The sequence below is a fragment of the Sparus aurata genome, chromosome 1 (assembly GCF_900880675.1).
Source record: "Sparus aurata chromosome 1, fSpaAur1.1, whole genome shotgun sequence".
NCBI classification, from domain to species: Eukaryota; Metazoa; Chordata; class Actinopteri; order Spariformes; family Sparidae; genus Sparus; species Sparus aurata.
This window is the reverse complement of record NC_044187.1, coordinates 38,122,587-38,147,694: the sequence shown is the minus strand read 5'-3', so window position 1 is coordinate 38,147,694 and position 25,108 is coordinate 38,122,587. Positions and strand designations below refer to the sequence as shown.

Genomic DNA, 25,108 nt, shown 5'->3' with positions numbered 1-25,108 from the left:
ATAATCAGTGATTGAGTCCAATTTCTAATAATAATATAAATAATAATAAGTAATCTGCAGTACAGGGGCCCCACAGGGAACAGTCCTGGCCCCTTTCCTGTTCACCATGTACACTGCTGAATTATCCCGCCAATCCCCCCACAGCCATCTAGAAAAGTTCTCTGACAACTCTGCTATCGTTGCCCTCATCAGGGATGGGGACAACAGAGCCTACAGAGAACTTATTAAGGACTTTGTGGACTGGTGCCAGCAGAACCACGTCCAGCTCAACACCAGGAAGACAAAACAACCCTGCACAAAGGTGAACATCCAGGGAACAGACATTGAGATGGTGACATCTTACAAGTACCTGGGAGTTCACATGAACAATAAACTGGACTGGACTGATCACACTGCAGCAACATACAAGAAAGGTCAGAGCAGACTGTATCTGCTGAGGAAGCTCAGGTCCTTTGGAATGGAGGGGGCACTCCTGACTACTTTCTATGACTCTGTAGTGGCATCAGCCATTTTCTATGGGGTAGCCTGATGGAGCAGCAGCATCTCAGCAGCAGGTAGAAAGAGACTGAATAAACTTAAAAAGAAGGCCAGCTCCATCTTGGGATGCCCTCTTGACCCAGCGCAGGTGGTGGGAGAGAGCAGGAGGATGGATTAGCTGTCATCGCTGCTGGTGAAGGAGTCCCACCACCTGCATTGTACAATCTCAGCACTAGGCAGCTCCTTTAGCGATAGGCTAATACACCCCAAGTGTGTGAAGGAGAGGTATCACAGGTCCTTACTTCCTGCTGCTTTTTTTTGCACTAACTGGACAATTTTTTATACCCATATTTATTATTTATTAACAACAGCACACTGCCACACTGCTTACAATTCCACTGTTCACAGTGTAAAACATATGTATATAAAATGTATATAAGTCTTATTTCTATTTTCTTACCTTTTTATTATATGTTGTATTTTTTTGTTATCACTGTCCTTTGGCTGTAGTGATGCAGAAATTTCACCATTTGTGGGACAAATAAAGGAAATTCTGATTCTGATTCTGAAATATGTCCCTGAATTATAAATCTGACACAATAAAGCAGAATTAATAAGCCACAGGATTTGGCTGAGTACATTCACCAGTCTAGTCACAATATTGTAATATACAGCAGGGTCAAAAAGTCAGAACATTCGTCAAAAGTCTTCTATTTTGCATTTGTTCTTTACAAATGATGTCAGCTCAGCAATTCAAGTGAAAAATTGAAACTTTGAAAAATGTCCATGAATTTATTAGTCTTTGTGTCATTCAAAGCTTTCAAGGACATGTCATGAACATTCTTCTTCAGTCCTCTGACCTCAGTCCCATTCAACCCCAAAGACTGAGAAAGAGCATTCTGTGACATCACAAAAAGCTTTGTGTTAAACTGTTGAACCATGCTACAATAACATGATGTTGAGGTTTTACACTTGTAGAGTCCATGTCAGTTCAAGTGCATGCCAAGTGAACTGACATTCACAGACACTTTTCAAAAATTTCAACTTTTCACTCAAACTGTTAATCTGACAATATTATTTGTATTGGAAATAAATGATTTTTATTTGAAAGAAAAGCAAAAAATAAGTATTTTGACTAGAGGTATCAGACGTTTGGACCCTACTGTATATTTTTCAAGGTTTGGGTATGCATCATTTACCTCATCAGAAGTCTTCTGGTCAGCCTCACCTCCTGCAGCAGGGAGTTGGAAGAGGAGGAGATGGCGGCCAAAGTGCAAACAGAATCACAGTCAGTATATTTTCAACACCAGCGTGACATCACAAACCTGTCAGCTTTTAATATAGCTGACCAAGTTAAGACATAGTTATACAATTCTATAGTGAGCATTTTTCTTTTGCCAAATAATACATTTGGAATTGTTAGCATTCACTTTTTTCATTGGTAGGTATTGCAGTCTCTCAGAAGAGTTAGTTTTTGCTCCCCTACCAGACTCTTCCCCCACTGCTCCTTTGTCCTCATCTGCAGCAGGTTTGCTGTGAAAGCAGAATTAATAGTTAATTAATAGTTAATAGTTGAATACAGTTAGCGCATGTTTGAAATTGACACAGTGAGTTTGCAGCACATTGATGGTAAAAAAGAAATCAGGTGACAGACCTATTGTTGGCATCATTTGATGGGCCTGCTTCAGGTTTCTAAAGTAAAAAAATCAAATATGTTTACTAAAAGATGAGACAATTTAAATGGGGTCCAAAATTTCAAACTGTTTCAAACGGTTTCTCAACTGATTTTTACACTCAAAACAAAACAAAAACCTGTGGGAAGTTTTGTTATTCTTTGCATAAAGTTCTAACAAGATCAACCATCAACACCTCATGCATATCATTTGACACAGTACCTTGGCTACTAAAGCAGTGATTTGCTGGTCTCTGATGGAGAGATCTGTGGAGGTAGCCAGAGCCTGAGCGTCTTCAGCCTTCACCATGCAGACAGATGCCTGCAACAGAGGAAGGAGGCTCAGGTAAGATGGTCCTACATCAAGTGATGATATAGGACAAAAGCCATGATGGCATTTTGCATTACACAAACATTTTCAAAAGATAAAAATATCCACTAATGTTTTTAGGGCCCAGTAGTGACTGTTTTGAGAGACCAGCTCAATTACTAGTCTTTCTTCAAAGCTGTACTTACATTGTAAATGTTGATTTAGCTTATGTTTTTACAACAATGCAGAAAATAATGAATTAAAAAATGGTCAGATTGGATATTATTGCAACATGATTTTCTTCATGCCTGTAATATCACTTGGGCAAATGGCAACAGTGACGTCATCATTGCATAACATCAGCTAATTTTCTTGAGATAATTAATGAATGTACAAAGCAGCTGTTTCTGTCTGTTTATAGGCTATATGTTTTGGATCCTTTCATACCCACCAGAGGGTTTTTTACTTTCTTTATTCATTTTGTTTCTTAACAGGCAAAATTTATATTTTCCCTCGATCACCTAATCAACAATCCTCCAATAAACATAAAACCTGTAAAAACAAAACAAAACAAAAAAAACACCCAATCTAAAAAGTGTATTGTTGCAAAATGCATTAATAACCATTATGTTGCACTTCAATAGCACCTTTTGTCCTTCACCCTTCTCACTCTCTTCTTCAGAGCATGGCATGAGGATCACGTTGTTGATCTTTCCAAAGGACCCGACCAAGTCAGTAACTTCTTGTTCTGTGGCATCCTTTGGGATTCCTGTCAGATAAACCAGACGATCTGCAACAGAAGAGTCGTGGGAGCCTAATGTCCCCAACTTCTTCTTCTTCTTTGCTGGTGGAGGCTTGGCATTCTAGAAACAAGTTTTAGGGAAAGGTAAAGCAATGCAAGATTTTACTACTTTGTTCTGAAAAGAAAACTCAACAATATGAGGAATTGTCCAAAGTGTCCTATAGCATTTTGATGATATGGATCTGAAGATATTCTACATTCAACATCAAATCAATATCATTGATTTAACTGCTGCTGAGTAACTATATGAACACAGTCAATAAAAAAACTCCCCAAAAAACAGAGTATCTATCATTTCCTGTTGTTAGCATGCTTACCACATAGCCCTGCTTGTGTCAGGTCACCGTTCCAGACTCTCACACATTACTCTTCATGTAATTGTACACAATAGGCTGCACAATTGTGGCTGAGTTTGGTCAAAGAATGTGGTTTTGTCTGTCAGGCTTTACCCAGCAATGGAGGAAAACAACCACTGTGCCAGTGGCCTTGGTACTTGCCGTCTTAGTGGTCTTGGTTCCAGGCCTCATCATGCTCTTAAAGGTTTTGGTGGAGGACTGTAATGGTCCATGTTTGGAGCCATACCCCACCTTGGAGAAGGATGTATGTCTGCTGGTGTCAGAGGGGAACTTTGCAGAATTATCATGAGGACGTTTCACACCACTGCGAGAGGAACCCCCTGCGTAATAGGATGAGGATAAGAGCAACAAGAAGTTAGATATTTTTTTTTTATTACATTAAAATTAGATTAAAAACATAAAACCAGTGGAATCACTGCTTTTGAAAAAGACAAAGCAAGAAAATGTTTTGTCACTTAAAGCCTCTATGAGTGTGGTGTGAACAATTTTCACAGACACTGCTAGTATATACATTTTTTTAAATTGCCTTCTTAAATTCCTGTGTCCAAATTCCTGTCTGTGCAGTTTAACAAGGATTTTGTCCACTACTATAAAAAACAGACTAGGCAGCTCATGGTGCACGAGCTGGATCCACGAGTGTGGCTCGAATGGCTGAAATCACTTCCGTGGCCACATTGTGGCCAGAACCCAAAACAGACTTGCCATGTGGAACTAGGGCGATGAAACAGTTTTTCAGGGTGATTGTAAAAGAGGATTAGTCTGGAGCCCAGCCAGCGCAGTATCAGCTGGTGATGTTTTCACCTTGCGAGTCTATGTGTGTGTCATTATGAAAAAAACTAGTGCAGTGCCTGTAAGAAAAGTGTATTCCTATAAAAAAGTGGGAGGTTAAGGAGCTTTTTCATGGATGGCCAAATGAGGCTGTGTTTGAAGGTGGGACGTCAGGGATATTTAGGTTTGTTGTGAAATCCGATATTCCAGGGTATAATTGGCTGTTTTTGACAATTTAGGGTCCGGGCAGCTAAGCTGCCGGGACACTATTGTATTCCTAGGAATTCTTTCTTTCTTTCTTTCTTTCTTCCAAGGAAGTCATACTCCCCATGGGCGAAAACTCACCAAACTTTACAGAAATGTCCGGCCCCATGCCAGATTGACTTAATTCCAAGGACATGTCAATATTCCTCCTGGGGGGGCCACAATAAGCGTTTAAATTAAAAAAAATTAAAAAAAAAAACAAAATCAACAGTACATGCTACAGTTTTGAAACTTTCACCAAACTGTAGCCCCAATACTGCTGAAACTTTAGTCCACTTAAACTCGTTACAAATTATGAAGTCAATCACTCAGTTTTTTTCAAAACCTGTAAAACTTATAAAACCTATCTCCTCCCACAATTTTTGCTCAATTGTCACCAAACTTGCTAGAGAGCATCTTCAGACCGTCCTCCACAAAACTTGTTTCTCTGATTTTTGATTTATCAAAAATTAAGCCTACAGTGCATCAAAATGTTTGACTGTAAACAGTACTGTAAACATATACTATCAAATTCTTGCTAAATACATTTTCAATCTTCCTGAAAAAAATTTAGAATATTTTGGAGTCATGGTTGATGAAGTTTGGCAAATATCAGAATTTTATCTCAAAAACTGAATTTTTGAGAACATTTTGAATTCTGCTCTCATGGGAACAACTGGAGTCAATGTAAGACTGGCATTTTTAAACATCAGATTTTCTCTTATGAAGCAAAACACTTGGAGTTAAAAACAAATCGCCAACATTTCCATGCTGTCAAGATGCAATTTATGTATTATCAGATTTTTGTTTAGGTAACAGAATTTCTGACATTTTGACCATTTTTGAAGCTGCTAGCTAGCGGCTAGCTAGACACGAACATCCACAGATTCCGATTCCACTTTGTTGTCCGCGCGTCTCCGGATCTCCTCAGACCTGAACAGACTCGGTCTGGACTCTTTTAATCTCATTAATCCACAACAGTCAGTTTAGATGCACAGAACAGAACACAACGGGACCGACCCGCCGGCAAAATCCCGGTCCAGCTCGCGCCGCTGCAGGTATAAATCTGCTTGTTTCTTAAGGTGGGGGGTCGCGGTGGGCTATGCAGTGATTGGCTCTGGTGCGCGCGTGGCCACGGTGTGCAGTGATTGGCTCTGGTGCGCACTAGAGATGCACCGATCAGGATTTTTGGGGCCGATCACCGATCACCAAAAGTAGTATCTGCCGATCCCGATATTGCCGATCACCAATCACAGCGTCAAATCCATAAATTCTTCTATATTGTTGTCTTGTGTAACTTTCATATATTTAATTAATGCTTCTTCTTACACAACATTGACATTGTATTATTAAGTATAAAAATTAGGAGATGAGAAAGTATCATGAATTGACCACCGTTTTATTGCAGGCTGAGGCAATGTGCAATATTTCACACTCTAGAGACTCTTAGAGACAACTTGGACTCAGCTTACATAGAGTAACTGTAGATTACTAGTGGGAATGCATGCAGTCAGGATGGGAATTTCCTCATTTTAGGGGCAAGTCCATTTGGCCTTCACTTTTTTTGTCAGGGGCACCAAGGCCACATGACAGGGCACAAAGGCCACTGAGTAAAATGTGTTGATTTACCTTTCAGACTGATACCATAACATCCTAATTTATAATAAGACATGGATTGTGTATTAAAACATTTTTTTTTATATACCAAAATCAAGTTAAAGTTACATTAGAAAGTAGTTTTTGTTAAGTAGGGTTAGGGTGAGGTGGGTTTTGTGACACCACACTGAATATTAGTGTTATTGAATATTTCTCCCAAATAGAAATTCCCCAAAATTATGGCAAAGCACATTTTTTCCAAACAAAAAATCTGTAGAATAACCAGCAGGAGACCACTGATGTGTGGAGTGATTTTGGTGACACTACACTCTAAATAATAGTGAAGATATTGAATTTTTTTGTAGTTTCTCTTTTCAGTGTTGCACTTTGTAGACGGTCCCTGCGCCCTCGTCTCACAGCTGGCTGACCATACAGACCAGAGTTAATGTCCAGACGCTCGTTTAGATTAACATACAGTTATAGCTCGTTATCTTCCTTACTACAGTAGGAAAGAGCCGTCAGTTGTGTTTTAACAAGGTTTCACTTATGAGTTATTGATCCGGGAAGTTCGAATCTGTGAATATATTTCCAACTTTACCGGACTAAATCCTACCACACAAGTCAGTTACGTATCATCGTTACGCTGAGCTCGGTCGCTGTGCTGTAAGTTTCGTTCTTCTGTTTTGAAACGCTGCTGCTGTGTGAGAGGCTTTCACGTGAGATCATCGTGATGATGAGACTCCACCTGCGCGAACCGCGGACTCACTGAAGTTACTGTGAGTGACTACTGTGCACTCAGGTGGCTGTAATTAAAGGCAAGCTCGCTACGCTGACCGGGCCAGGAGCACAGAGGACACTGTGGCCGTACGATGAGTTTTTTTTTCACGCTGCATCAAGGCCAAAGTGCGGGGCAACCCTGCATGCAGTCAATGCACTGTCTCTATATTGAAACGTCATCTGATCGGCCTGATTTGATCTATTTTGAGAACTCCGATCAAAACCGATAGGGGCATTATCGGCCGATTGCGATCGGTTGCCGATCGATCGGTGCATCTCTAGTGCGCACGTGACTGTAGTGGCTCCGGTGGACAATGCTCGTGGAATTTGTAAAGCATTTATGAAATAATTTATTAATGGTATCATTGCAGTCCAAACAAATGCGAAATAGCACACCCTTGAACCACGCAGCAGCCATGTTGAAACTCTCAGGTCAGTCTGATCCTGATCAACAGAGATATTTGAGGAACACACACATACACACACAGACAGACAGAGATTCCTTGTATTTATAGATAGATGTGGTCTAAAAGATGTCCGTTGCAGCTGGAACTACCACAGACACAAATTTTGTATGTAGTATTCGAGTATGTGTCTGTCTGGAAAAGATCTTTGTCAGCATGAACTTTAAAGGTGTGTTGTTGAGCTCAAAATGAAGGCCAGGTTTTTCCAAGATGGCCATGGTATGAGCAAGGGGGTGAAGGAAGGGATGTGTCACAGGCCTCTAAAGATGGTCTGTGGGCTACATGCTCACACAGATGCATTTAATCAGAAAGCATCATCCATTGCAGTATTCTGTGAAATGCCAGGTGCATACAAACCAAAGACTCTTTGAAGTAGTCAAAGCGTGTTACGAGAAGAATGCCATGACTTTTCTGTATTCATAGACATAACAACTGTGTACTGTTATGAACTAAGTCGTGTTCTGCAGATGTCTGAGTTACTGGGCAGCATCTGCCACAACCAAGTACAATTAGACCTTTAAAGGTATCATTGTTTATTCTATCGTATTGTTTTTTGGATGTGTGTGTGCAAAATATATCTTAAATCTGCCCCCAGAGTCATCCTTGTGTCTTGCCCCCTCTACTGCAGGAACATAATATTGTCTAACTTGGAGGGTCAGTATTTTAAAAGTAACCCTAACCCTATTGCCCCACTTTGTACACATGGTGCCCTAATTTGAAAGCATGTAGTCTACCTGTGTAGTGTTGATGGCGATAGTTGGGTGAATAAGGCCTCCCGTGTGGCCTGTGGGGATGGGGGCCCGGCCTATGTTTGCTGTGAGGAGGACTTGGGGTAGGAGAACAAGAATGGGATCCGCACATTGAATGAGATGGAGAGCCATCCCTGGGATCCCACAGAGCCCGGCTGCCATATCGCCCACTGCGGCTGGATCAAAAACAAAATTCATTGACAGATATAACCAGCGGAATTACATGACACAACCACACCAATACCGAGTTTAATTAGTGAAGATGTGACTATGGAGTCCAACTTTATGAAATATATCCAAAACATATATAGAATTATTTTCAACCAACAAAACTGCTCAGTTAGATCTGTGTCAGATTGGCTGTATATGCATGGTCAAGTTATTTGAAAACTGACGCTCACTGGCTGCTGGTCAACACTAAAAACAGATTATTAGAAACATAAGAAGCAACTGACCTTGGTAGATTCGGTTTCCAATCAGGGTACCTTCAGAGACACACAAACACCTGTTAGTACGTCGTTCAACATCTTCTTACCCTTAAAATTGTATTGAAATTCTAAAGTAAATCCTATTAACAGTGAAAAACACAGAATAAACATTTAAGAAAGAAATGTGAACAACAGAGCTGAATCGCCTTCAGAGTTGTGCATGGGAAATTTATATTATTGGCTATATATCGATGCCTGTGAAATTGTGGTCAGTAAATACAGCAAATAACATGAAGCCAAAGTCCCCAGAAGATAAAATCTGAATTCCACTTTGGTTTTCCAATCAACAATGTGATTTTACAGCGCACACTGACTATCCACCCTCCTGCCCCACCAACCTCATCACACAGCAAGCATCAGCTCTGACATCAGCAATTTACTTCAGTGTGTCCCACAAATTCTTTTATTTGTGGCAGTAACATGGTGCGCACTGGGGCTCAAAAAGACTTTCTCATAAGTTAACATTGTGAAAGACGTGTCTGTAAAACTGTGTATAATTGTTTTTGAGCCTCACAACCCAAACAAGATAGTTATTTCGGTGACTATGAAAATACACTCTGCTATACTGGAGATGCAAGATCTCAGCAGTACATTAAAGATTGTCTCACTTGTTGCGCAGGTCTCTGCAGGCAGCAGTGTGGTTAACAGTGTTAATATGGTCAACCCAGTCCTGAAGAAAAAACGACAAATGGGAAAGGAAGATGTTATAAACAAATAAAAACAATCCTAAACAAAGCTAAATTCATATTTCAAACATGAGAAGATAAACAGCAAAATCAATCTGATACCAAATTACCTAGAGTGAAAAAGTATAGAGACTTATGCTCAAGACAATCTTTGTTCCCTAGTGTTTTTTTAAACATTGCTCAAAACCCTTAAGTGAAAGTGGAGGCCCAGTTCTTTTTGATTCCCATATTTCTATTCAAGTTACGTTACTGCCGCTAGCAGAAATATAATACTATAACTGGTTTTGACTTTGAACATTAGATCATTGAATCATTTGTGTTGCTAAAAATGTTTTGTATTTCTACTTTTAATTACTCAGTTTGACAATCAGTCTTCATCATTAACACTCTACTCCACTGGCAGAAAAAACAAACAGACAAAAGAAATGCTTTTAGTCTTCTTGTTGCAAATGTTGTCCAGTTAGGCCTGAAGAGGACAGTTATTTATTACACCAGTATCTGCTCATCCACCAATTTGTTGCCTATGCTGTATGGAGTTCAATATGACATATGACAGTTAGTTCAAAATAAAATAATGCAGAGGGAAACCTAAAAACCTTATAGTATTGTCATTTTGACAATGACCATCTAATATTTTGTTACATCATGACATATGACCCTTATTTTACTAATGACACTTTTGTAAATTTAGCGAAACCTTTAAAAGAGACAAATGTAAATCTTTTAATGAGAAAATGTTAGATGAATGAAATGACCATTGACAAAATGCTTTTGTCAGAATATACCAGATCTTCAAAAACTCCACACTTGGCACACCTGAGATATTAGAACTGCACTCAAATGTGAGTTATTATAATGAAACAATGTGGAATACAAACCATTTTAAAACTAAGTTATTCCTACATATAGTCAATCACAACACCATTCAAGCATGAGAGAAACTCCACTCCGACACCAGAGACCGGAGCATTGGATTTTCTTAGCGATCAAAAGGAGTTTATTCAACAGCAATTACTGTTGAACTAGGATAATATTTCCACTAGATTTGAAAATTCCTCTGATCAGTTTATACCATCTTTTTAAAATGATACTTTGTCAAAAGTAAGCTGATCATTATTGTATCTGGTAGACACCTTTATCAATAAAAAATACTTATAACCAAACAGTTAATGTATCAATGTTTATCTTTACAGCAACTGTCCAATTAAGCTTCCCACAGATGACCCTGAATTCTTGAATTTTACACCCCTCACTATCACTTTAATATACTCCTGATTGTTCTATATATCTATCTCTATCTCTCTCTAATATGTATATGTACACATATACATATATACATATACATATACATATACATATACATATATACATATACATATATATATATAGATAGATAGATAGAGCGATAGAGCGATAGAGAGATATATAGATATAGATATAGATGTTTATATTATATTCTGGGGTAACTAAAAACCAATAGAATAGTTGGTAAGAAAACAACTGGTTTATTTGATAAAATGTCTGGAGGACCAGGACTGCTTAAAAATTAGTGATGTGGTTGGAATTTTTAATCTTACACCTACTAGGACTGTGTGAATCTATTATATCTACACTGTTTTCAAGTAATACAAATTAGTTTCTTTATTGGTCATTTCCTGGAAACCTTAGGAACATGAATACGTTTTACAAATGTTAGCATTTAAACTGTACTATTTGAAAAAGCTGTTCCAAAGTTATGTCTCTTATAGTAGGATTTCCACAGTCAAAGTTAGCTTCAACTGCTGCCAGAGATGTTTTAAAAAAGCTCTTCCAGCCTTTTTGGGCAACTTTTAAGTTTAAACTCAAGTCTTACTTTACTTCACCAGGCAGTCATCTTTTCCATAGCCTGATTTTTCTGCTCTCCACCATTTGTATCAATTACTGATGTCAGGTGCAGCTGTGGTATGATGATTGCGTGTCAACCCTCCACCTCTAGTGCAGGTAGGCCTAGAAACTGCCATCCAAATAAACCAAACATCACACCTGTTCTTAATAGAACAATGTAATCAATGTTCCACTAATGTCCCACTAAGAACAATATATGAAAGTAATTTTTTTGGAAACTGCTGTCTTGGTAGCAATTGGCATTTCTGCATCTAACTGGGCACATAAGCACTGACTATAGCCTTCAGCAAAGATTGTGGCCACAAAAAGCTATCAGTGTAGGGTGCAAATATCTAGCTTGAGGCTATTTCTTAGAGCATGCTTGAACAGAAAGCAGCCATTATTCAAAACAATGGGTTTTGCTGGCATCAAGCTATCTGGATTGTTTTCAGACTTATCTAAATGGGAATTTGTATTTGTGCAAAGAACAGCTTAAATGAAATCAAAATCACTCTCATCTTGACAACTGCTTGGTGAAGAAAGGATGACGACCAAATTTCAACATGTGTAGGTATTCCTTTTAGACACTGGTACGAGGGCAAGTGGGCACTCACCTTTTCCTGATCACACTGTATGTTGCACAAGGAGCAGGTATGGGGATACACCTTTGGAGACACAGCTGAGAAATCACTTATCATGGTGGGGGTAGGTAACTTCTTGCTGCTGCTGTGTGGTTTTGAGCCAGATGAAGAGGAGAGTGACCGTCTCGAGGAAGCCTCACTCCTGGTTTCAGATGAGGGCCGAAGTTTAGGGCCATCACGTCTGTAGTCCCTGTCTAGATTACGAGATTTAGATGATGGTGGAAAATCTCTCCCAGGTGACCGATTGCTCTTGCGATGGTCGCTACTTGTTCTGCGATAGTCCCGGTCTCCATGCTTGCTTGATTCAGTGTGTTCCAAGCGAACCTGCCGCCTTTCAGCTTTATCAGCTTTTGGAGCTGATGAGGAGGATGAAGAAGATGGGTACATTTTAACTGTCCTTTCACTGGAGAGCGGCTCTCTTTTGAAAGTCTCTCTAGTAGTATTCTCTTCCTTTGTCCGACTGGCATGACCATAGTCAATGACTTTACCTGCTGTCTGTGTAACAGTAAGAAGGCTGGGCACTTCTGGAGAGCGTGAACGTGCCAGAGGTGAAGAACGGGAAGAAGGCAGTGGCATATCATGAATGCTGCGTGAGAAAGAGGATGTGGAAGTGGAAGCCACATTTTTCTGGTTGCCCGACTTATTGATTTGGATGTCACGGAGTATGAATGGTAACGTATCTGGGGTTAGCTGATCATCAGGATAGTGACTCAGCACTTCTAAATCTTCATTTGAAAGTCCAAAGCTAGCCAAGATACTTCCTGCACTCTCTGGTGTGTACAAACCCTGCCCATCCCCACCACCACCTTGAGGGTGGCGGGCTTGTGAAGATGGTAATTCAGTTAAAGGGGGAGTCCAGCTTTGCATGCCTGTTCCAGTGTGGCTGCTCTGGGGCTGTTGTTGTGGCCCTTGGTGTCGTTGGGGCTGGTGGCTAGTATTAGGTGGAGGACTGGCAAACAGTTTAGTTGGAGGTTGGTAGCTTGACCAGTCTACTCCTTGCTGTTGGCCGGGCTGATTATCAGAGGTGAGCGCCATTGGGTTAGAGCTGTAGCTTCCATGTTGACCAATCCCAGAATCTGAGCTTTGGTTCTGATGTTGGTTCACTCGGCTCATGTGGTCAACAAGGCGGTGGTCCATGTCCCTACCACCACGTATGGCCAGAGCAGACTCGAGTTCATCGGGGAGCTGAGTGGGACGGGGAAACTGGAAACCCATCACCTGCGAAAGCATATCAGGTGCAGGACGATTCTGATGTTGGTTTGGAGGCGGCTGATGATGAGGAGGCCTGGGGCCATGTGGTGGCCCCTGTTGTTGAGAGTGGTGGTGGTACATTGCAGCAGAGAGACACAGTTGTGTGTTTCTGTAAGCTTTGCTGGTGGTGCCTCGGTTAAACCCAACAGCTGACCCCCGCTGTCTATTGAGAAGACTCAGAAGGGCCAGGTAAGGAGGTAATGCTGCCGCAAACCCGTTGATGTTGTGATACTGGTTGCCAACAATAGTTGCTAGAGTAGTTAGCTGCTGGAGAGCAATCTGCGCCTGGGTCTCAATCTGAGCCAATCTGAGAGCTGTCACTGTTGCAGCACCAGCCACAGGTCCAAGTATGAAATGGGTCCCTCTGGTGCCGTTGGTGAAGGAGATTGTAGCACTGGGCTCCAACTGAAGGATAGGAGCAGGGTGCGAAATACTGTCTGTGTGCACAGCGAGGCTGTGAGGTGGAAAGCAGAGATATACTATTACAGATGAACAAGCCTTTTCATTTTAATAGTAGCTTTCAGTTGAAGTCCTTTTCTCCACGATTTCTTATAACAGGCTGGCACATTCTTCATTTTATTGGTGCTTTTTTTCCTTTAAATTTTGTCGAAGTATCAAGAAATGCTGTCAGCTACAAGAACTCTAGACTGGAGGCAAGAGTGCCCACTGGGTTTTTTTTCTTAGGGCAGGAAAGCAAAACAAACATTATGCAACAACAGTGATTCAATAAAAAACACAAAAAAATCCTAATAAGAAGCAAATGTAGAGTTAACCTATAAGAACCCTACCCAGACACAAACTCCTGGCATGACAAAAAAACCCCAAAATGATAGTGATGCCTCCAAAGAAACACTTGCTAGCTTGTAAAGCATATCCACATTACAACACAGTGGACAATTATGTATAAGCCTCATCACCATTCAGCCTAAACTATTCTACAAACACATTGTGCAGTGTTTCCCTTGCAGGTAGCGTAAGCGCATTCCAGTGACATATCAAATCACACATCTTGTGTATTAAAAATAAACACACCAGTAGTAAGCTATAGTGTAATTCTTTGCATTAAGCCAATAAAACATAAAAAAGGTGAAATGGCAGGCATCAACGAGACATTGTGAACAACCGGTATGCTTTGAACGACCTAAAAAACAGTCAACTGAAGACTTAAAACATATTGTTATAATTTGCAGAGTTCTGGTCATAGACTGCTATCAATCATAACGGTTCATGTAATATTAGCATTTACCTTATTTTGAAATATTGTCTATGTCCTTTACCTGAGCCCAACTTAGGCTGAATGGATTGCTGTTTATCCTTTAACAAAATCTAGCAAACAGCCTTAAGAAAGATTTTATTTCAGCATTAAACTCTCATCATGTCAAAAAATGTCAGGATATGATTTTGGCCTGCCACTGTATCCCATATGAAAATCCAGTTGTAAATTTGTGCAGTACATAATAAGTCAACAAAACATACAACAAACATCCTCAACATTAAAACCCCAGACAGGTGAAGAGAATCACATTGATCATCTTGTCATAATGCAATGTTCTGCTAGGAAACCTGGGTCGTGCTGGACCTGCCATCCACTCAATTTTTTTTTTTTTCAACCAGTTCTTCTGATCAGCAGCAATTTGTAGCTGCTAGGGCTGTAACAATACACCTTACAATTTGGTTTGCATCATGATTTTTATCCCACGGTTCAACACAAACCTCGATATTTTTTTCTTTTTAAATTAAACATTTTATTTATGTAACATTTCAATAACTTCTGTATATGATACCCGTCTAATAGTATCAGAGGCGCAGTATTTGCAAACCAAACCAGTGTGAATAGATGAGCCGGGTGCGCGTATGGAGGGCGTGTCTGTCGGATGGTCTGTTAACTGCACAGGTCCCTCACTCAACTTAATAATGAGAAATGTCCCACAAAGCAACATTACAGAACCAATCTAAGGTAACGTAGTAACTGTAACCGTCTGTAACCATCGCTGTGGTGTTAATGCGACTTCTTTGTGTGAAAGAAAAAAGAAAAAAACTTATAGCTCATAGGTCTGGATCTGGACTGGAAGTTGAGTCGATTCTGCCTTCTCACACCGCGAGACAGGTTTGTGGATCTGAGTGTGGTGTTTTCAGTTTCGATACATGTATTGTTACAGCCCTAGTAACTGCCTGTAAAATCCTATGTGCAAGACATAGGCCATTGTACTTTATAAGGTACATATATGAACTGTGTTCCTTCTCTCTGTCACAAACAGTGACACACCTAACACACATGAACCATGAACCATATTTAAGTCCGTGTAAAGCAAATTCAGCCATTTTCTTCTAAACACATTAAAAAGGTCATAAATGTATTTCCTTAAAAACATGTAAAAAGCCATTCAACCATTTAGAATTTAACTGTGGAGCTAGGCTCACCAACTGTGTTTCAAAATTTCTGTGTTCAGGTTAAATGGGCGGGTGATTCGCACAATATAAACACACACCAGCCCTGCTGCAGAAGCGGTATAAATACATTCAGCGCATTAGTTTAGCCGTATATTTTCCCTAGAATTATGCGTATTTGAGCCATCATGTCAATAATTTATCTGGATTGGTCCCACTCCCAACTGAGGTTGCAGCAAGGTTTATTTTGAGCACGCTATGCATGTATCCTTTTCAACCTAGTTTAAAAACACAGTTTCCCATTGCAGTTATGTAATGACTTGTAAATGGTTGTACTTGACTTGTTTTTGTCAGGCGAAAAGTGAACACAGCCCTGGAAGTGGCTGGGACACACTGACCAAGAGACAGCCAAGTCTCTCCCCACTGTGGAGCGTCTAAAGATCAGATTTGTTCCAGCATAAACTACAGATCCTTGAGATCCCTGGGATAATGGAAAAATGGCTGCCAGTTCTATGCCTTTCGCCTTTAGTCATGTTCATCTGGCCATTCCTGGGCAGTCTGCAGTGTCGCAGGAACCACTGCTCTGCTCATTGGGCCACTTCCATGAGGCGGTGTACATGGTTTGCAACAGAAGTGCCATTCACACTGCCTTTTGGATGCAGGGATACTGTGCCAATCCTCCGCCTCTGTCTCTCAGTGGCGGCGAGGGGTAAAATTTCACTTCAGCGCTGATACACTTCTGTGTCAGAGGAGCAGTATTGGCAAACCGAACCAGAGTGAATGGATAAGCCTGCGGCACGCATCAGGAGTGTGTTGACTGGACAGTCTGACAGCTACTAAGTTACATGACAAAACAAAAGTAACGTAGTAACTGTAACCGTCTTTGACACTTATATGAGGTAAAAATTACCATACGTGGAGAAGCATCTGTCCTCCCTTCTGTCCTACTGACTGCTCGTCACATTTCTGCCCGAAACTACAGCGTCTGTCACCGGCAAGAAACTTAACTCACCGAGTGTTCATAATGAAAAAAAAAAAAGCACTGCGACCGTCAGCCCTCCGGACCGAGATTCAGTGAACTTTCCCTAGAAAACAGCCTCCGCCCCCGCAAGTGACAGAGTCAGAGAGCATCCAGTTTACTGATGGCGAGCAAAAAATTTAACTTTGACCCATTGCAGGATGTTTGGTGGGTCAGGATCTCCATCACAACACATTATAACAGCATCCATGTGATTATAAACTATCCGCAGGTTTACATTGACAGAAGGACAATGGGGAAAGACCTTGAAAACACACACTTGTCATCTTCATAACATGTAATGTCACGCCTCTTTAGGAGCTGCAGCACCGGCTTTCTCTGTGAATTACACAGCGGTTCATCTTTAAGGCGGAGATGCTTCGCCCTGTGTGAATGACCAACGACGGAGAATTGGCGAACACCACTGTGGCGATAATGCGGCTTCTCTGTGTGAAAGTGGCTAGTGTTTGAGTGACAGGGCTCATCAAAGTGCCAGCCTAATGAATGCCAGGACCCAAGGCTTCCCAGCAGGACAATGCATTATAAAGAAATGATCTATTACTTTAGCGGTCATTGGTTTTAACGTTGTGTCCGATAAGTGTATGTGAGAGTCCAATTCAAGTTGGTGATGTTCTGCTGCCTTGTAACAGACCAAACCAAGCAACCAAGTTAAGCTTTTGGGAAAAAAGCAAGATTGTATCCTAAAAAAAACAAATAACTACAGACATTAAAGGGCTGATTTTGTTGACAATCATGTCACAGTTGGTTAAGGACGTTAATAGGTAAAAAAGTCCAAGTTAATTAACACAGCAATTAACTAAGGAAAACAAGCAGCTTGACAACTCATTTCCAATGCAAATAAATGTAATAAATAAGTTAATCAAATGATGCAAGGATTTTGATCTTTTTGGAATAATGAAATGCCTGACAATGACCAGTCCTTTTAATTTGCCATTGCGAATTGCAATTTGGTTAAAAAGCCTTTTATAGATACTTTCACATAAATGTCACCAATATGCCAGGAAAAAAGAGGAAGGTCCCAGGAAAGGGCTCCTTTTTGTTACAAAACCATGATTTCTGCAAATACAGTGAGAGCAGTGATGTTGGTGATGTTCTTGAAACCAAAATGTGTTATACAAGCAAAGACAAGCAATAAATCTGGACTGTGTACTAGGGCTGAACGATATGGACAAAATTTCATATCTCGATATCGATACGATACGATATGACTACGGGTTCGGTGAAAACCAAGCATTTTCCAGAAAAATAAAGAGATTATTTTAAGCCATATACAAATGGTTGATAGAGAAATCTTTACCAAATAATCACAAACTCACTACAGAGACAAATATATTTGAAGTAACAACAGTAAAGGGAGGGAGAGGATCAAACGAACTATGTGCATTTTTACAAGATGAACGATGACATCCTAATCTGGAGAGAAAGAGTGAGAGTGAAGATCGAGACTCAGCAGCTTCAGGTTATCGCTGGTAAAGTACCATAGGAATTTAGAAAGACTAAGAAGTCAGAGAATTAACGGATCAAACGCCCTCGTATGTTTGTCATTGGTTGGCTTCAGCTGTCGATTCACAGCAAGCATGAAATAAGCTTTGTGGTTGGCTGGCCTTAGCGGTGCATTCAAGGGCAACCGTAAAAAGGATGCTTGTTGCGACTGCCAGAGCTGTACGTGCAGGGCGAGCGGGGTAATCTATATCGTTTATATCGTTGCTTTTTCGATATGAATCTTGAATGTTCATATCTAGATATAGATACGATAACGATATATCGTTCAGCCCTACTGTGTGTGTAATGTCAAAGAGTGTATGGTGAAGAGAGAGAGTGAACGTGTGTGGAAATAAGTTTAAAGTTTGCCGTAACATTATAGCTGTGAACATAGTAGTGCAGTGTGTACACAGTTAAGGCTATTTATCAGTAGCCCCATTCACACTGCCGTTCGCATATGGTGATCCTGCGCCAATTCTCCGGCTCCTCCAAGTTTCAGATGCTGCAAGAGGTAAAATTTCGCTACAGCGCTGATCCACCTCTGGAGGTAGTATCAGGGCCGTATATTGGCGAACCGAACCAGTGTGATAAGCCGGCTTCGCGTATCAAGGGCGTGTCAATCGTATAGTCTGATAACTAACCCTAACTGCAAAGGTCCTTCACTCAACTAACCACAGAGAAATGTCCCTCAAAGCAACAAATAAACATGTCCAAACAAAAGTAACTAGTGACTGTAACTGTCTTTGGCAACTTATATGAGGAAAAAAATACCACAGCTACGGGGAGTAGCGTCCATCCTCCTGTCTGTCCTCCAGCCCATCCTACCGACTCTTCGTCACATTTCTGCCCGAAAAACAGCGTCTGCCACCGGCAAAAAACTTTAACTCAACTAGTGCTTGTATTGGAAAAAAAAACCACTGCTACGGTCAGCCCTCCAGAACGAGACTTCCGTGAATTTCCCCTGGAAAACAGCCTCCGTCCCCGCAAGTGAGGGAGTAAGACAGCTTCCAGTTTACTGATGGCGATTATGCTGGGAAAAACATAGCTTTGTCACTTTCCAGGATGTTTGGTGGGTCAGGATCTCAATCACAACACATTATAACAGTAGCCATATGATTATAAACTGTCTGCAGGTTTAGATTGACGGGGGGACACCGGTGAAACACCTTGAAAACACACCAACGTCGTCATCATCATCATGCGCGTACCGTCACGCCTGTTCAGGAGCCGCAGCGCCGCCTTTCTGTGTGAATTACACAGCGTTTCGTCTTTGAGGGGGAGATGCTTTGCTCTGTGTGAATCACCATTGCCGGAGAATTGGCGAACCAGCGCTGCAGATATAATGCGACATTGCTGTGTAAAAAGGGCTAGTGAGCGGCTGTGATAACTCCTCCTGTGTCTTGCTTGCCACCACCTGATTAAAGTGAAGGGGGCGAGCCACAAAGCTTGTGACAACTTCCACCCAGGTTGAGTTAAGATGGATCAGCTACATTCTCCAAACTTTACTGGTGGAAAACCTGAAAACAGTGTTGCCTTACCATATTGCTTTTTAAAAAGCATCCATCTGCATTTCGTCAGTCGGACAGTCAGACAGGCGCAGTAATGCAAATATGATTTCCGATGCCACATATGATACAATGGTTGGCACATGTTTCCATTATATCAACACTTAAGTACAGTACATGCAGACTATACACTTATCAACATATCAAAGTGGAGAATCAAGTTAAATCGGGCATGGATTAGAACTCCTACACAAAGACAACAATAAAACAGCATGTCCTGGAGGATGATGTTTAATTTTGTCGGAAATCCGAGCGAGTATAACCTTTTTTCACTGTGTATTTAGTCAAATTTGTAAACGGATTTTGAAACGACTCAGGCAGCTTTATTACCTTAGTGCTGCTCACATACAACTCCATTATGTATTTTGTTCATTGCTGCATGACAGCCCCTACATGGCGCATAGAAATGCATCCGCGATTGGCTATTAGGAGACTCAACTGACGTCCCAGTGTTTCTAAACCAGGCCAAATCTAACTAGAGCTAAAACGTCCGAGAAATGTTTGCTTTAAAACTAATACAAACGCCATGAATGCACATTTACAATCTTTGGAAACCAGTAAAAGCCCATTTTATGAAAAAATCGAACCGTGAGAGGCAGGGCCATCGTACGTTGCCCCACACACAGTAGCCATTTTGGGTTGCACTATCAAGCCAGCTATTAAGAGCAAAACACATATCAACAGTTAAGTAACATTTTATTGACATCTTTACAAATTCCGAATCCATAATGAGTTAAATAACTACCTTTACCAATGAGACGAAGTGAGCCTTTGTACCCGGTCTCGATTCCTTCGCAGTCCTTTGCGTTCGACTCAACACAAACCACTGTTCCGCTATCAGCAACAAGATACACTTCCGCCCCAAACGTTTCAGAATAAAACAGTCATGTTCTTCTTCTTCTTCTGGATTTGATTGGCGGCTGGCATCCAGCTTATAGGTGCATTGCCGCCACCTACTGGACTTGAGTGTGGAACATTAGATGACAGAGAAAAAAAATAAAATAAAAAATAAAACCAAACCAAACCAAACCAAACGAAAACAAAACAAAACCTTAAACCCTATCCATTAAGCCTGTTTCCCTCAAGTATTTATACACATACCTCCTAATGCTTTCTGATCTTTGCAACATGTTCTCTACCGTGAAGCTCACTTTTTCCCTTTGCAGTGCTGCTTTTAGTTCTCTCCCCTCTCTCTCTTATATCCCTTGCATTCCATAAGAACATGCTACACAGTTTCAGGATGATCACACAGTCTACATTTACCAGTAGGATGTTTACCAATTCTGTGTAGCGTGCTGTTAAACCCCATGTGTCCTAATCTGAGGCGGGTAATGACCGCCTCCTCCTTCCTGCTCCTGCCCACCACTCCTCCTTTCACCACCTGTTTTTGTATACCGTAAAAGTGTCTTCCTGTCTCATTTATATCCCAATATTCCTGCCAAACCCTTTTGCATTTGTGTTTTAATGATTGTCTTTCCTTCTGCTTTCCCTAGTGGGACGTTGTTCACTGTTTGTGACCTGAGTGCTTGTTTTGCAAGTATGTCTGCATCCTCATTGCCCTCAACCCCTGTATGAGCAGGAACCCACAGAAAACTGACAGTCCTCCCCCTGTTGTGAAGGCGGTATAGCATTTGATGGATCTCCATGATTAGATCTTGCCTGCATGACTTTGTGGTCTTAATACTACTGAGGGCTGCCCAGCTATCTGATGCAATGAGTGCTTTGGCCCTGTTGCATCCACCTGCCCATCTCAGTTCAAGCGTGATAGCCAGGAGTTCAACTGTGTACACTGATGCATGATCTGTTGCTCTCTTCTTAACGGCCACTTTGAACTCCAGTGCACCCATTTTCTGACTCTTTTGATCCATCTGTTAATATTGACACTCTTTTTGGATAATTCTGTTCAATGTATTTTTGCACTATTACTCCGGTATCTCCCTGCCTTGTCTTCTTGTTGAGCTTCAGCTGAATATTAAAATCTACTGACGGCATCTGGAACAACCAGGGAGGAATTTCTGGTAGAGGAACATTCGAGATATACTGCACGTCACATAAACCAATACTTTCAGCCTTTACATTTCCAACCCAGCCTAAGCTCCAGAAGTTTGACTTGTCATGCTCTGAGCAGTCCTCTAGTATGGCCTTTGCTGGATGAGACATTTTATGACCCTGCAGATAGACCCAGTATGCCAGCATGAGCTTGGTTCTTCTTATTCTCAGAGGTTCTTCCCCCATCTCAACTTGCAGAGCTGCAACTGGAGAGGTCTTAAATGCCCCACTACATATCCTGAGTCCTTTAGCCTGCTCCACATCCAGCTTCTTAAGGTGACTTTCTGCTGCTGACATATATGCAACACTCCCATAATCTAATCTGGCTCATCATGGTTTTATATATATTTAATAGCAACTTTCTGGATGCACCCCAATCACGACCTGATAAGCATCTCAAGAGGTTATTAACACTTTTACACTTATCTTTTGTCCTCTTAATGTGCTGCCTCCAGGTGAGCTTTTCATCAAACAGCACTCCCAAGAAACGAATGACTTCAACTTGCTCCAGCGTTTCACCATATAGCTTTATTGATATTTCTTTATGGCGCTTTGCAAAACATATCACTTGAGTTTTTGCAACTGATAGCTTAAACCCCCACCTATTTGCCCACTGCTCCACTGTATCAACCGCTGCCTGCAGCTCCTTCTGCAGATACTTCTGATTCCTCCCCCTTACCCATAGTGCCCCATCATCAGCAAACAATGATTTACTTATACCTCCCCCCACCTCCTCAAAGATGTCATTAATCAGACAGTTAAAGAGTGCTGGACTGCATACACTCCCCTGTGGTGTTCCATTTTCAACCATATATACTGGTGAGTACTCTTTCCCTACTCTGACCTCTATTGTCCTCCCAAACAGGAAGCCCAAAACCCAGTTATACATCTTCCCCCCCACTCCCAACTTATCCAGTTTGATTAGCAGGCCTTCTTTCCACAGCATGTCATATGCTTTCTCTATGTCAAAAAACACAGCAACCACGATCTCTTTATTTGTCTGTGCTTTCCTGACTTCTGACTCTAAGCACAGTATTGAGTCCATTGTATTTCTCCCTTCACGAAACCCACTCTGACATGAAGAAAATAAATCTCTATTTTCTATGAAATACATCAACCTCTCTGTTACCATCTTTTCCATAGTTTTCCCCAATTGAGATGTAAGTGCTATTGGTCTGTAGTTTGATGGGTCTGATGCATCTTTACCTAGTTTTAAAATTGGCACTATAACTGAGTGCTTCCATGCAGCTGGAATCTCCCCTAACTCCCACACTTTGTTAATTAGTTTCAGTATTACCTCTAGTGACCTGTTATCCATGTTATCTAACATACAGTAGCAGATGTCATCTTTCCCTGGCGCTGACTGCTGGGTGCTGGGGATGGCCCTCCTTAGCTCATACATACTGAATGGAAGATCCAGATTCTCTTCCGTTGTTATTTTTTTCTTGTTAACCCATGTATTATATGCCAGCATAGTGCTCCTTTGCTGTTTAGCCTCTGCTGATAGATTCCCTGAACTATGAACTTTAATTAGTGTTTCAGCCAATAGCATTGCCTTTTCTATTCCACTAATAGCTGTTCTGCTGTTACTTGTCAGTGTTGGGATTGTTGTATTCCTTCCTATTCCACTAATTTTCCTGATCATTCCCCAAACATCTGATATCTGTACCTCCCGACCTATCTCACTACAATATTGCCTCCAGCATGCCCGCTTAGCTGTTCTAACCATCCTTCTAGCCACTGCTTGTGACCTTTTATACTGAACTAGCGACTCCATAGAATGATGTTTCTTTAACAGCCTAAATGCCCTATTTCGTTCTTTAATTGCTTGTCTGCAGTTTTCATCCCACCACGGCACATTCTTCTTGTTTCTGTATCCCGATGCTTTTGGTATCGACTCATTTGCCGATTTTATTATAGCTGTGACTACTACCATATTAAACTCATCCACCTCTGCCCATTCCTCTTCATGTACTTGTTCAAATCTTTTCCTACTCAATTCTTGAAAGAGTTCCCAGTTAGCTTTATCAATTTTCCATCTTGGCAATCTCAAGTCTTCCTTCTGTTGTACCTCTACTCCAATCTTAACATTGATTGGATAGTGGTAAATAAATAAATTAATGTCTTATTTAGCACCTCCCAAGCAGTGATACTTGCCATTTCATTTGATGTCATAGTCAAATCAATCACACTCTCCTTATTTTGTACACAGTCATACCTTGTTCCCCTCCCGTCATTCACACATACTAATCCTTTATCTTCTATAAATTCTTCTACTATCAAGCCATTTGCATCAGTTCAAAAACAGTCATGTTCACAAATCGTAGCTATAACTATTAAAGAAAATAGTTAAATTATATGTCAAAATACACCAAATAGTGATTCTTGTTCCTGGTATTAAATTAGTTTGTCGCCAAAAAGGGGTAAGGGTCTTACAGTCTCAGTTTGTGCCTGTTACTTATTTAAGGTTATTTAATGTGTGCAGAAACATAGTGTTTCCGGGCCAAATAGAGAGCCGAGATCGCACTTTTGTTGTGGCCGATAGGATCTCATCGAAACGCCGAGGTCGAAGAGTGGCCAATGGTATGTCACTCGTGGCTCAGGGGAATATACCGATCCCTGGAGTGATTTACCGTTGATATTCCGCCGTCATATGACAGTAGGTGCTGCTCGAGAGTGGTAGGCCACTGAAAGACAGTCGTGTACTGCCCCCTGGTGAATATACTAATGCCACTGGGCAGTTACTATCTCGCGCGCGCGTCTTACTGTATCTCTCGCGCGCGACTTGGTATCTCGCACGTGCGAGATATTAATTCATGCGCATTTTGACGTAAGTAAACAGTGCAGTCGGTTAAATGCAGACTTTTTATCATGGATCGAGACCATCTCAGGATTTTAGTTGATTAATGAATGAATTAAAGTTAATAAAGTGTCTTATTGTTATTGTGTAAGAGGTACATACATGTACATACATTGATGATCCACGATGAGTGTCCAGGTGTTTTAATAGCTATTATAATAGCTGTTTTAATGGCTATTCTGCTAGCCATGATGATTGAGATGGATGATTGTCAAGGTAATAGTAGTTTGGTTATAATTAATTTATGACATCACGTTGCAGCACTGACAAGTGGCAATCAGAACAAACGATTAACAATCGATGCAGGTGCATATAGAATCATATTCATGTGAAAGTTGTGACAGAAAACCCAAATTTGGGTGGTTGACGTGACTCACCATTTTTGTGTTCATGGTGACAAATATAAATAAAAATGTATAATATTTCATATTAAAATATCAGTTTTTATATAGGCTACAGTTTAATCTTCCAGAACTAATGCATCTGTAATTAATGAGCATTATAATTCAAATATGTAAATATTTTGTTTTAAACATGACATTTGTCCACTGGCATGACCATCGGGGGTAGCGTTGCTTATCT

General features: G+C 40.8%; 1 protein-coding gene across 1 annotated transcript in view; it reads right to left on the bottom strand.

Annotated features, from left to right (window-relative positions):
* The window catches only part of LOC115580872 (zinc finger protein 638-like), a 31,277-nt gene extending 9,314 nt beyond the window's left edge, over window positions 1-21,963 (bottom strand). The window contains exons 1-11 of the mRNA XM_030415632.1: window positions 21,605-21,963; window positions 11,866-13,597; window positions 9,311-9,372; window positions 8,670-8,699; window positions 8,200-8,390; window positions 3,759-3,937; window positions 3,107-3,322; window positions 2,373-2,471; window positions 2,132-2,169; window positions 1,964-2,010; window positions 1,677-1,708 (exon numbers count right to left, since the gene is read on the bottom strand). Coding sequence (XP_030271492.1) covers window positions 1,677-1,708; window positions 1,964-2,010; window positions 2,132-2,169; window positions 2,373-2,471; window positions 3,107-3,322; window positions 3,759-3,937; window positions 8,200-8,390; window positions 8,670-8,699; window positions 9,311-9,372; window positions 11,866-13,597; window positions 21,605-21,963 — 2,985 coding nt within the window. The remainder of the gene's footprint in view (window positions 1-1,676; window positions 1,709-1,963; window positions 2,011-2,131; window positions 2,170-2,372; window positions 2,472-3,106; window positions 3,323-3,758; window positions 3,938-8,199; window positions 8,391-8,669; window positions 8,700-9,310; window positions 9,373-11,865; window positions 13,598-21,604) is intronic.
* Between the last annotated feature and the right edge of the window lie 3,145 nt (window positions 21,964-25,108).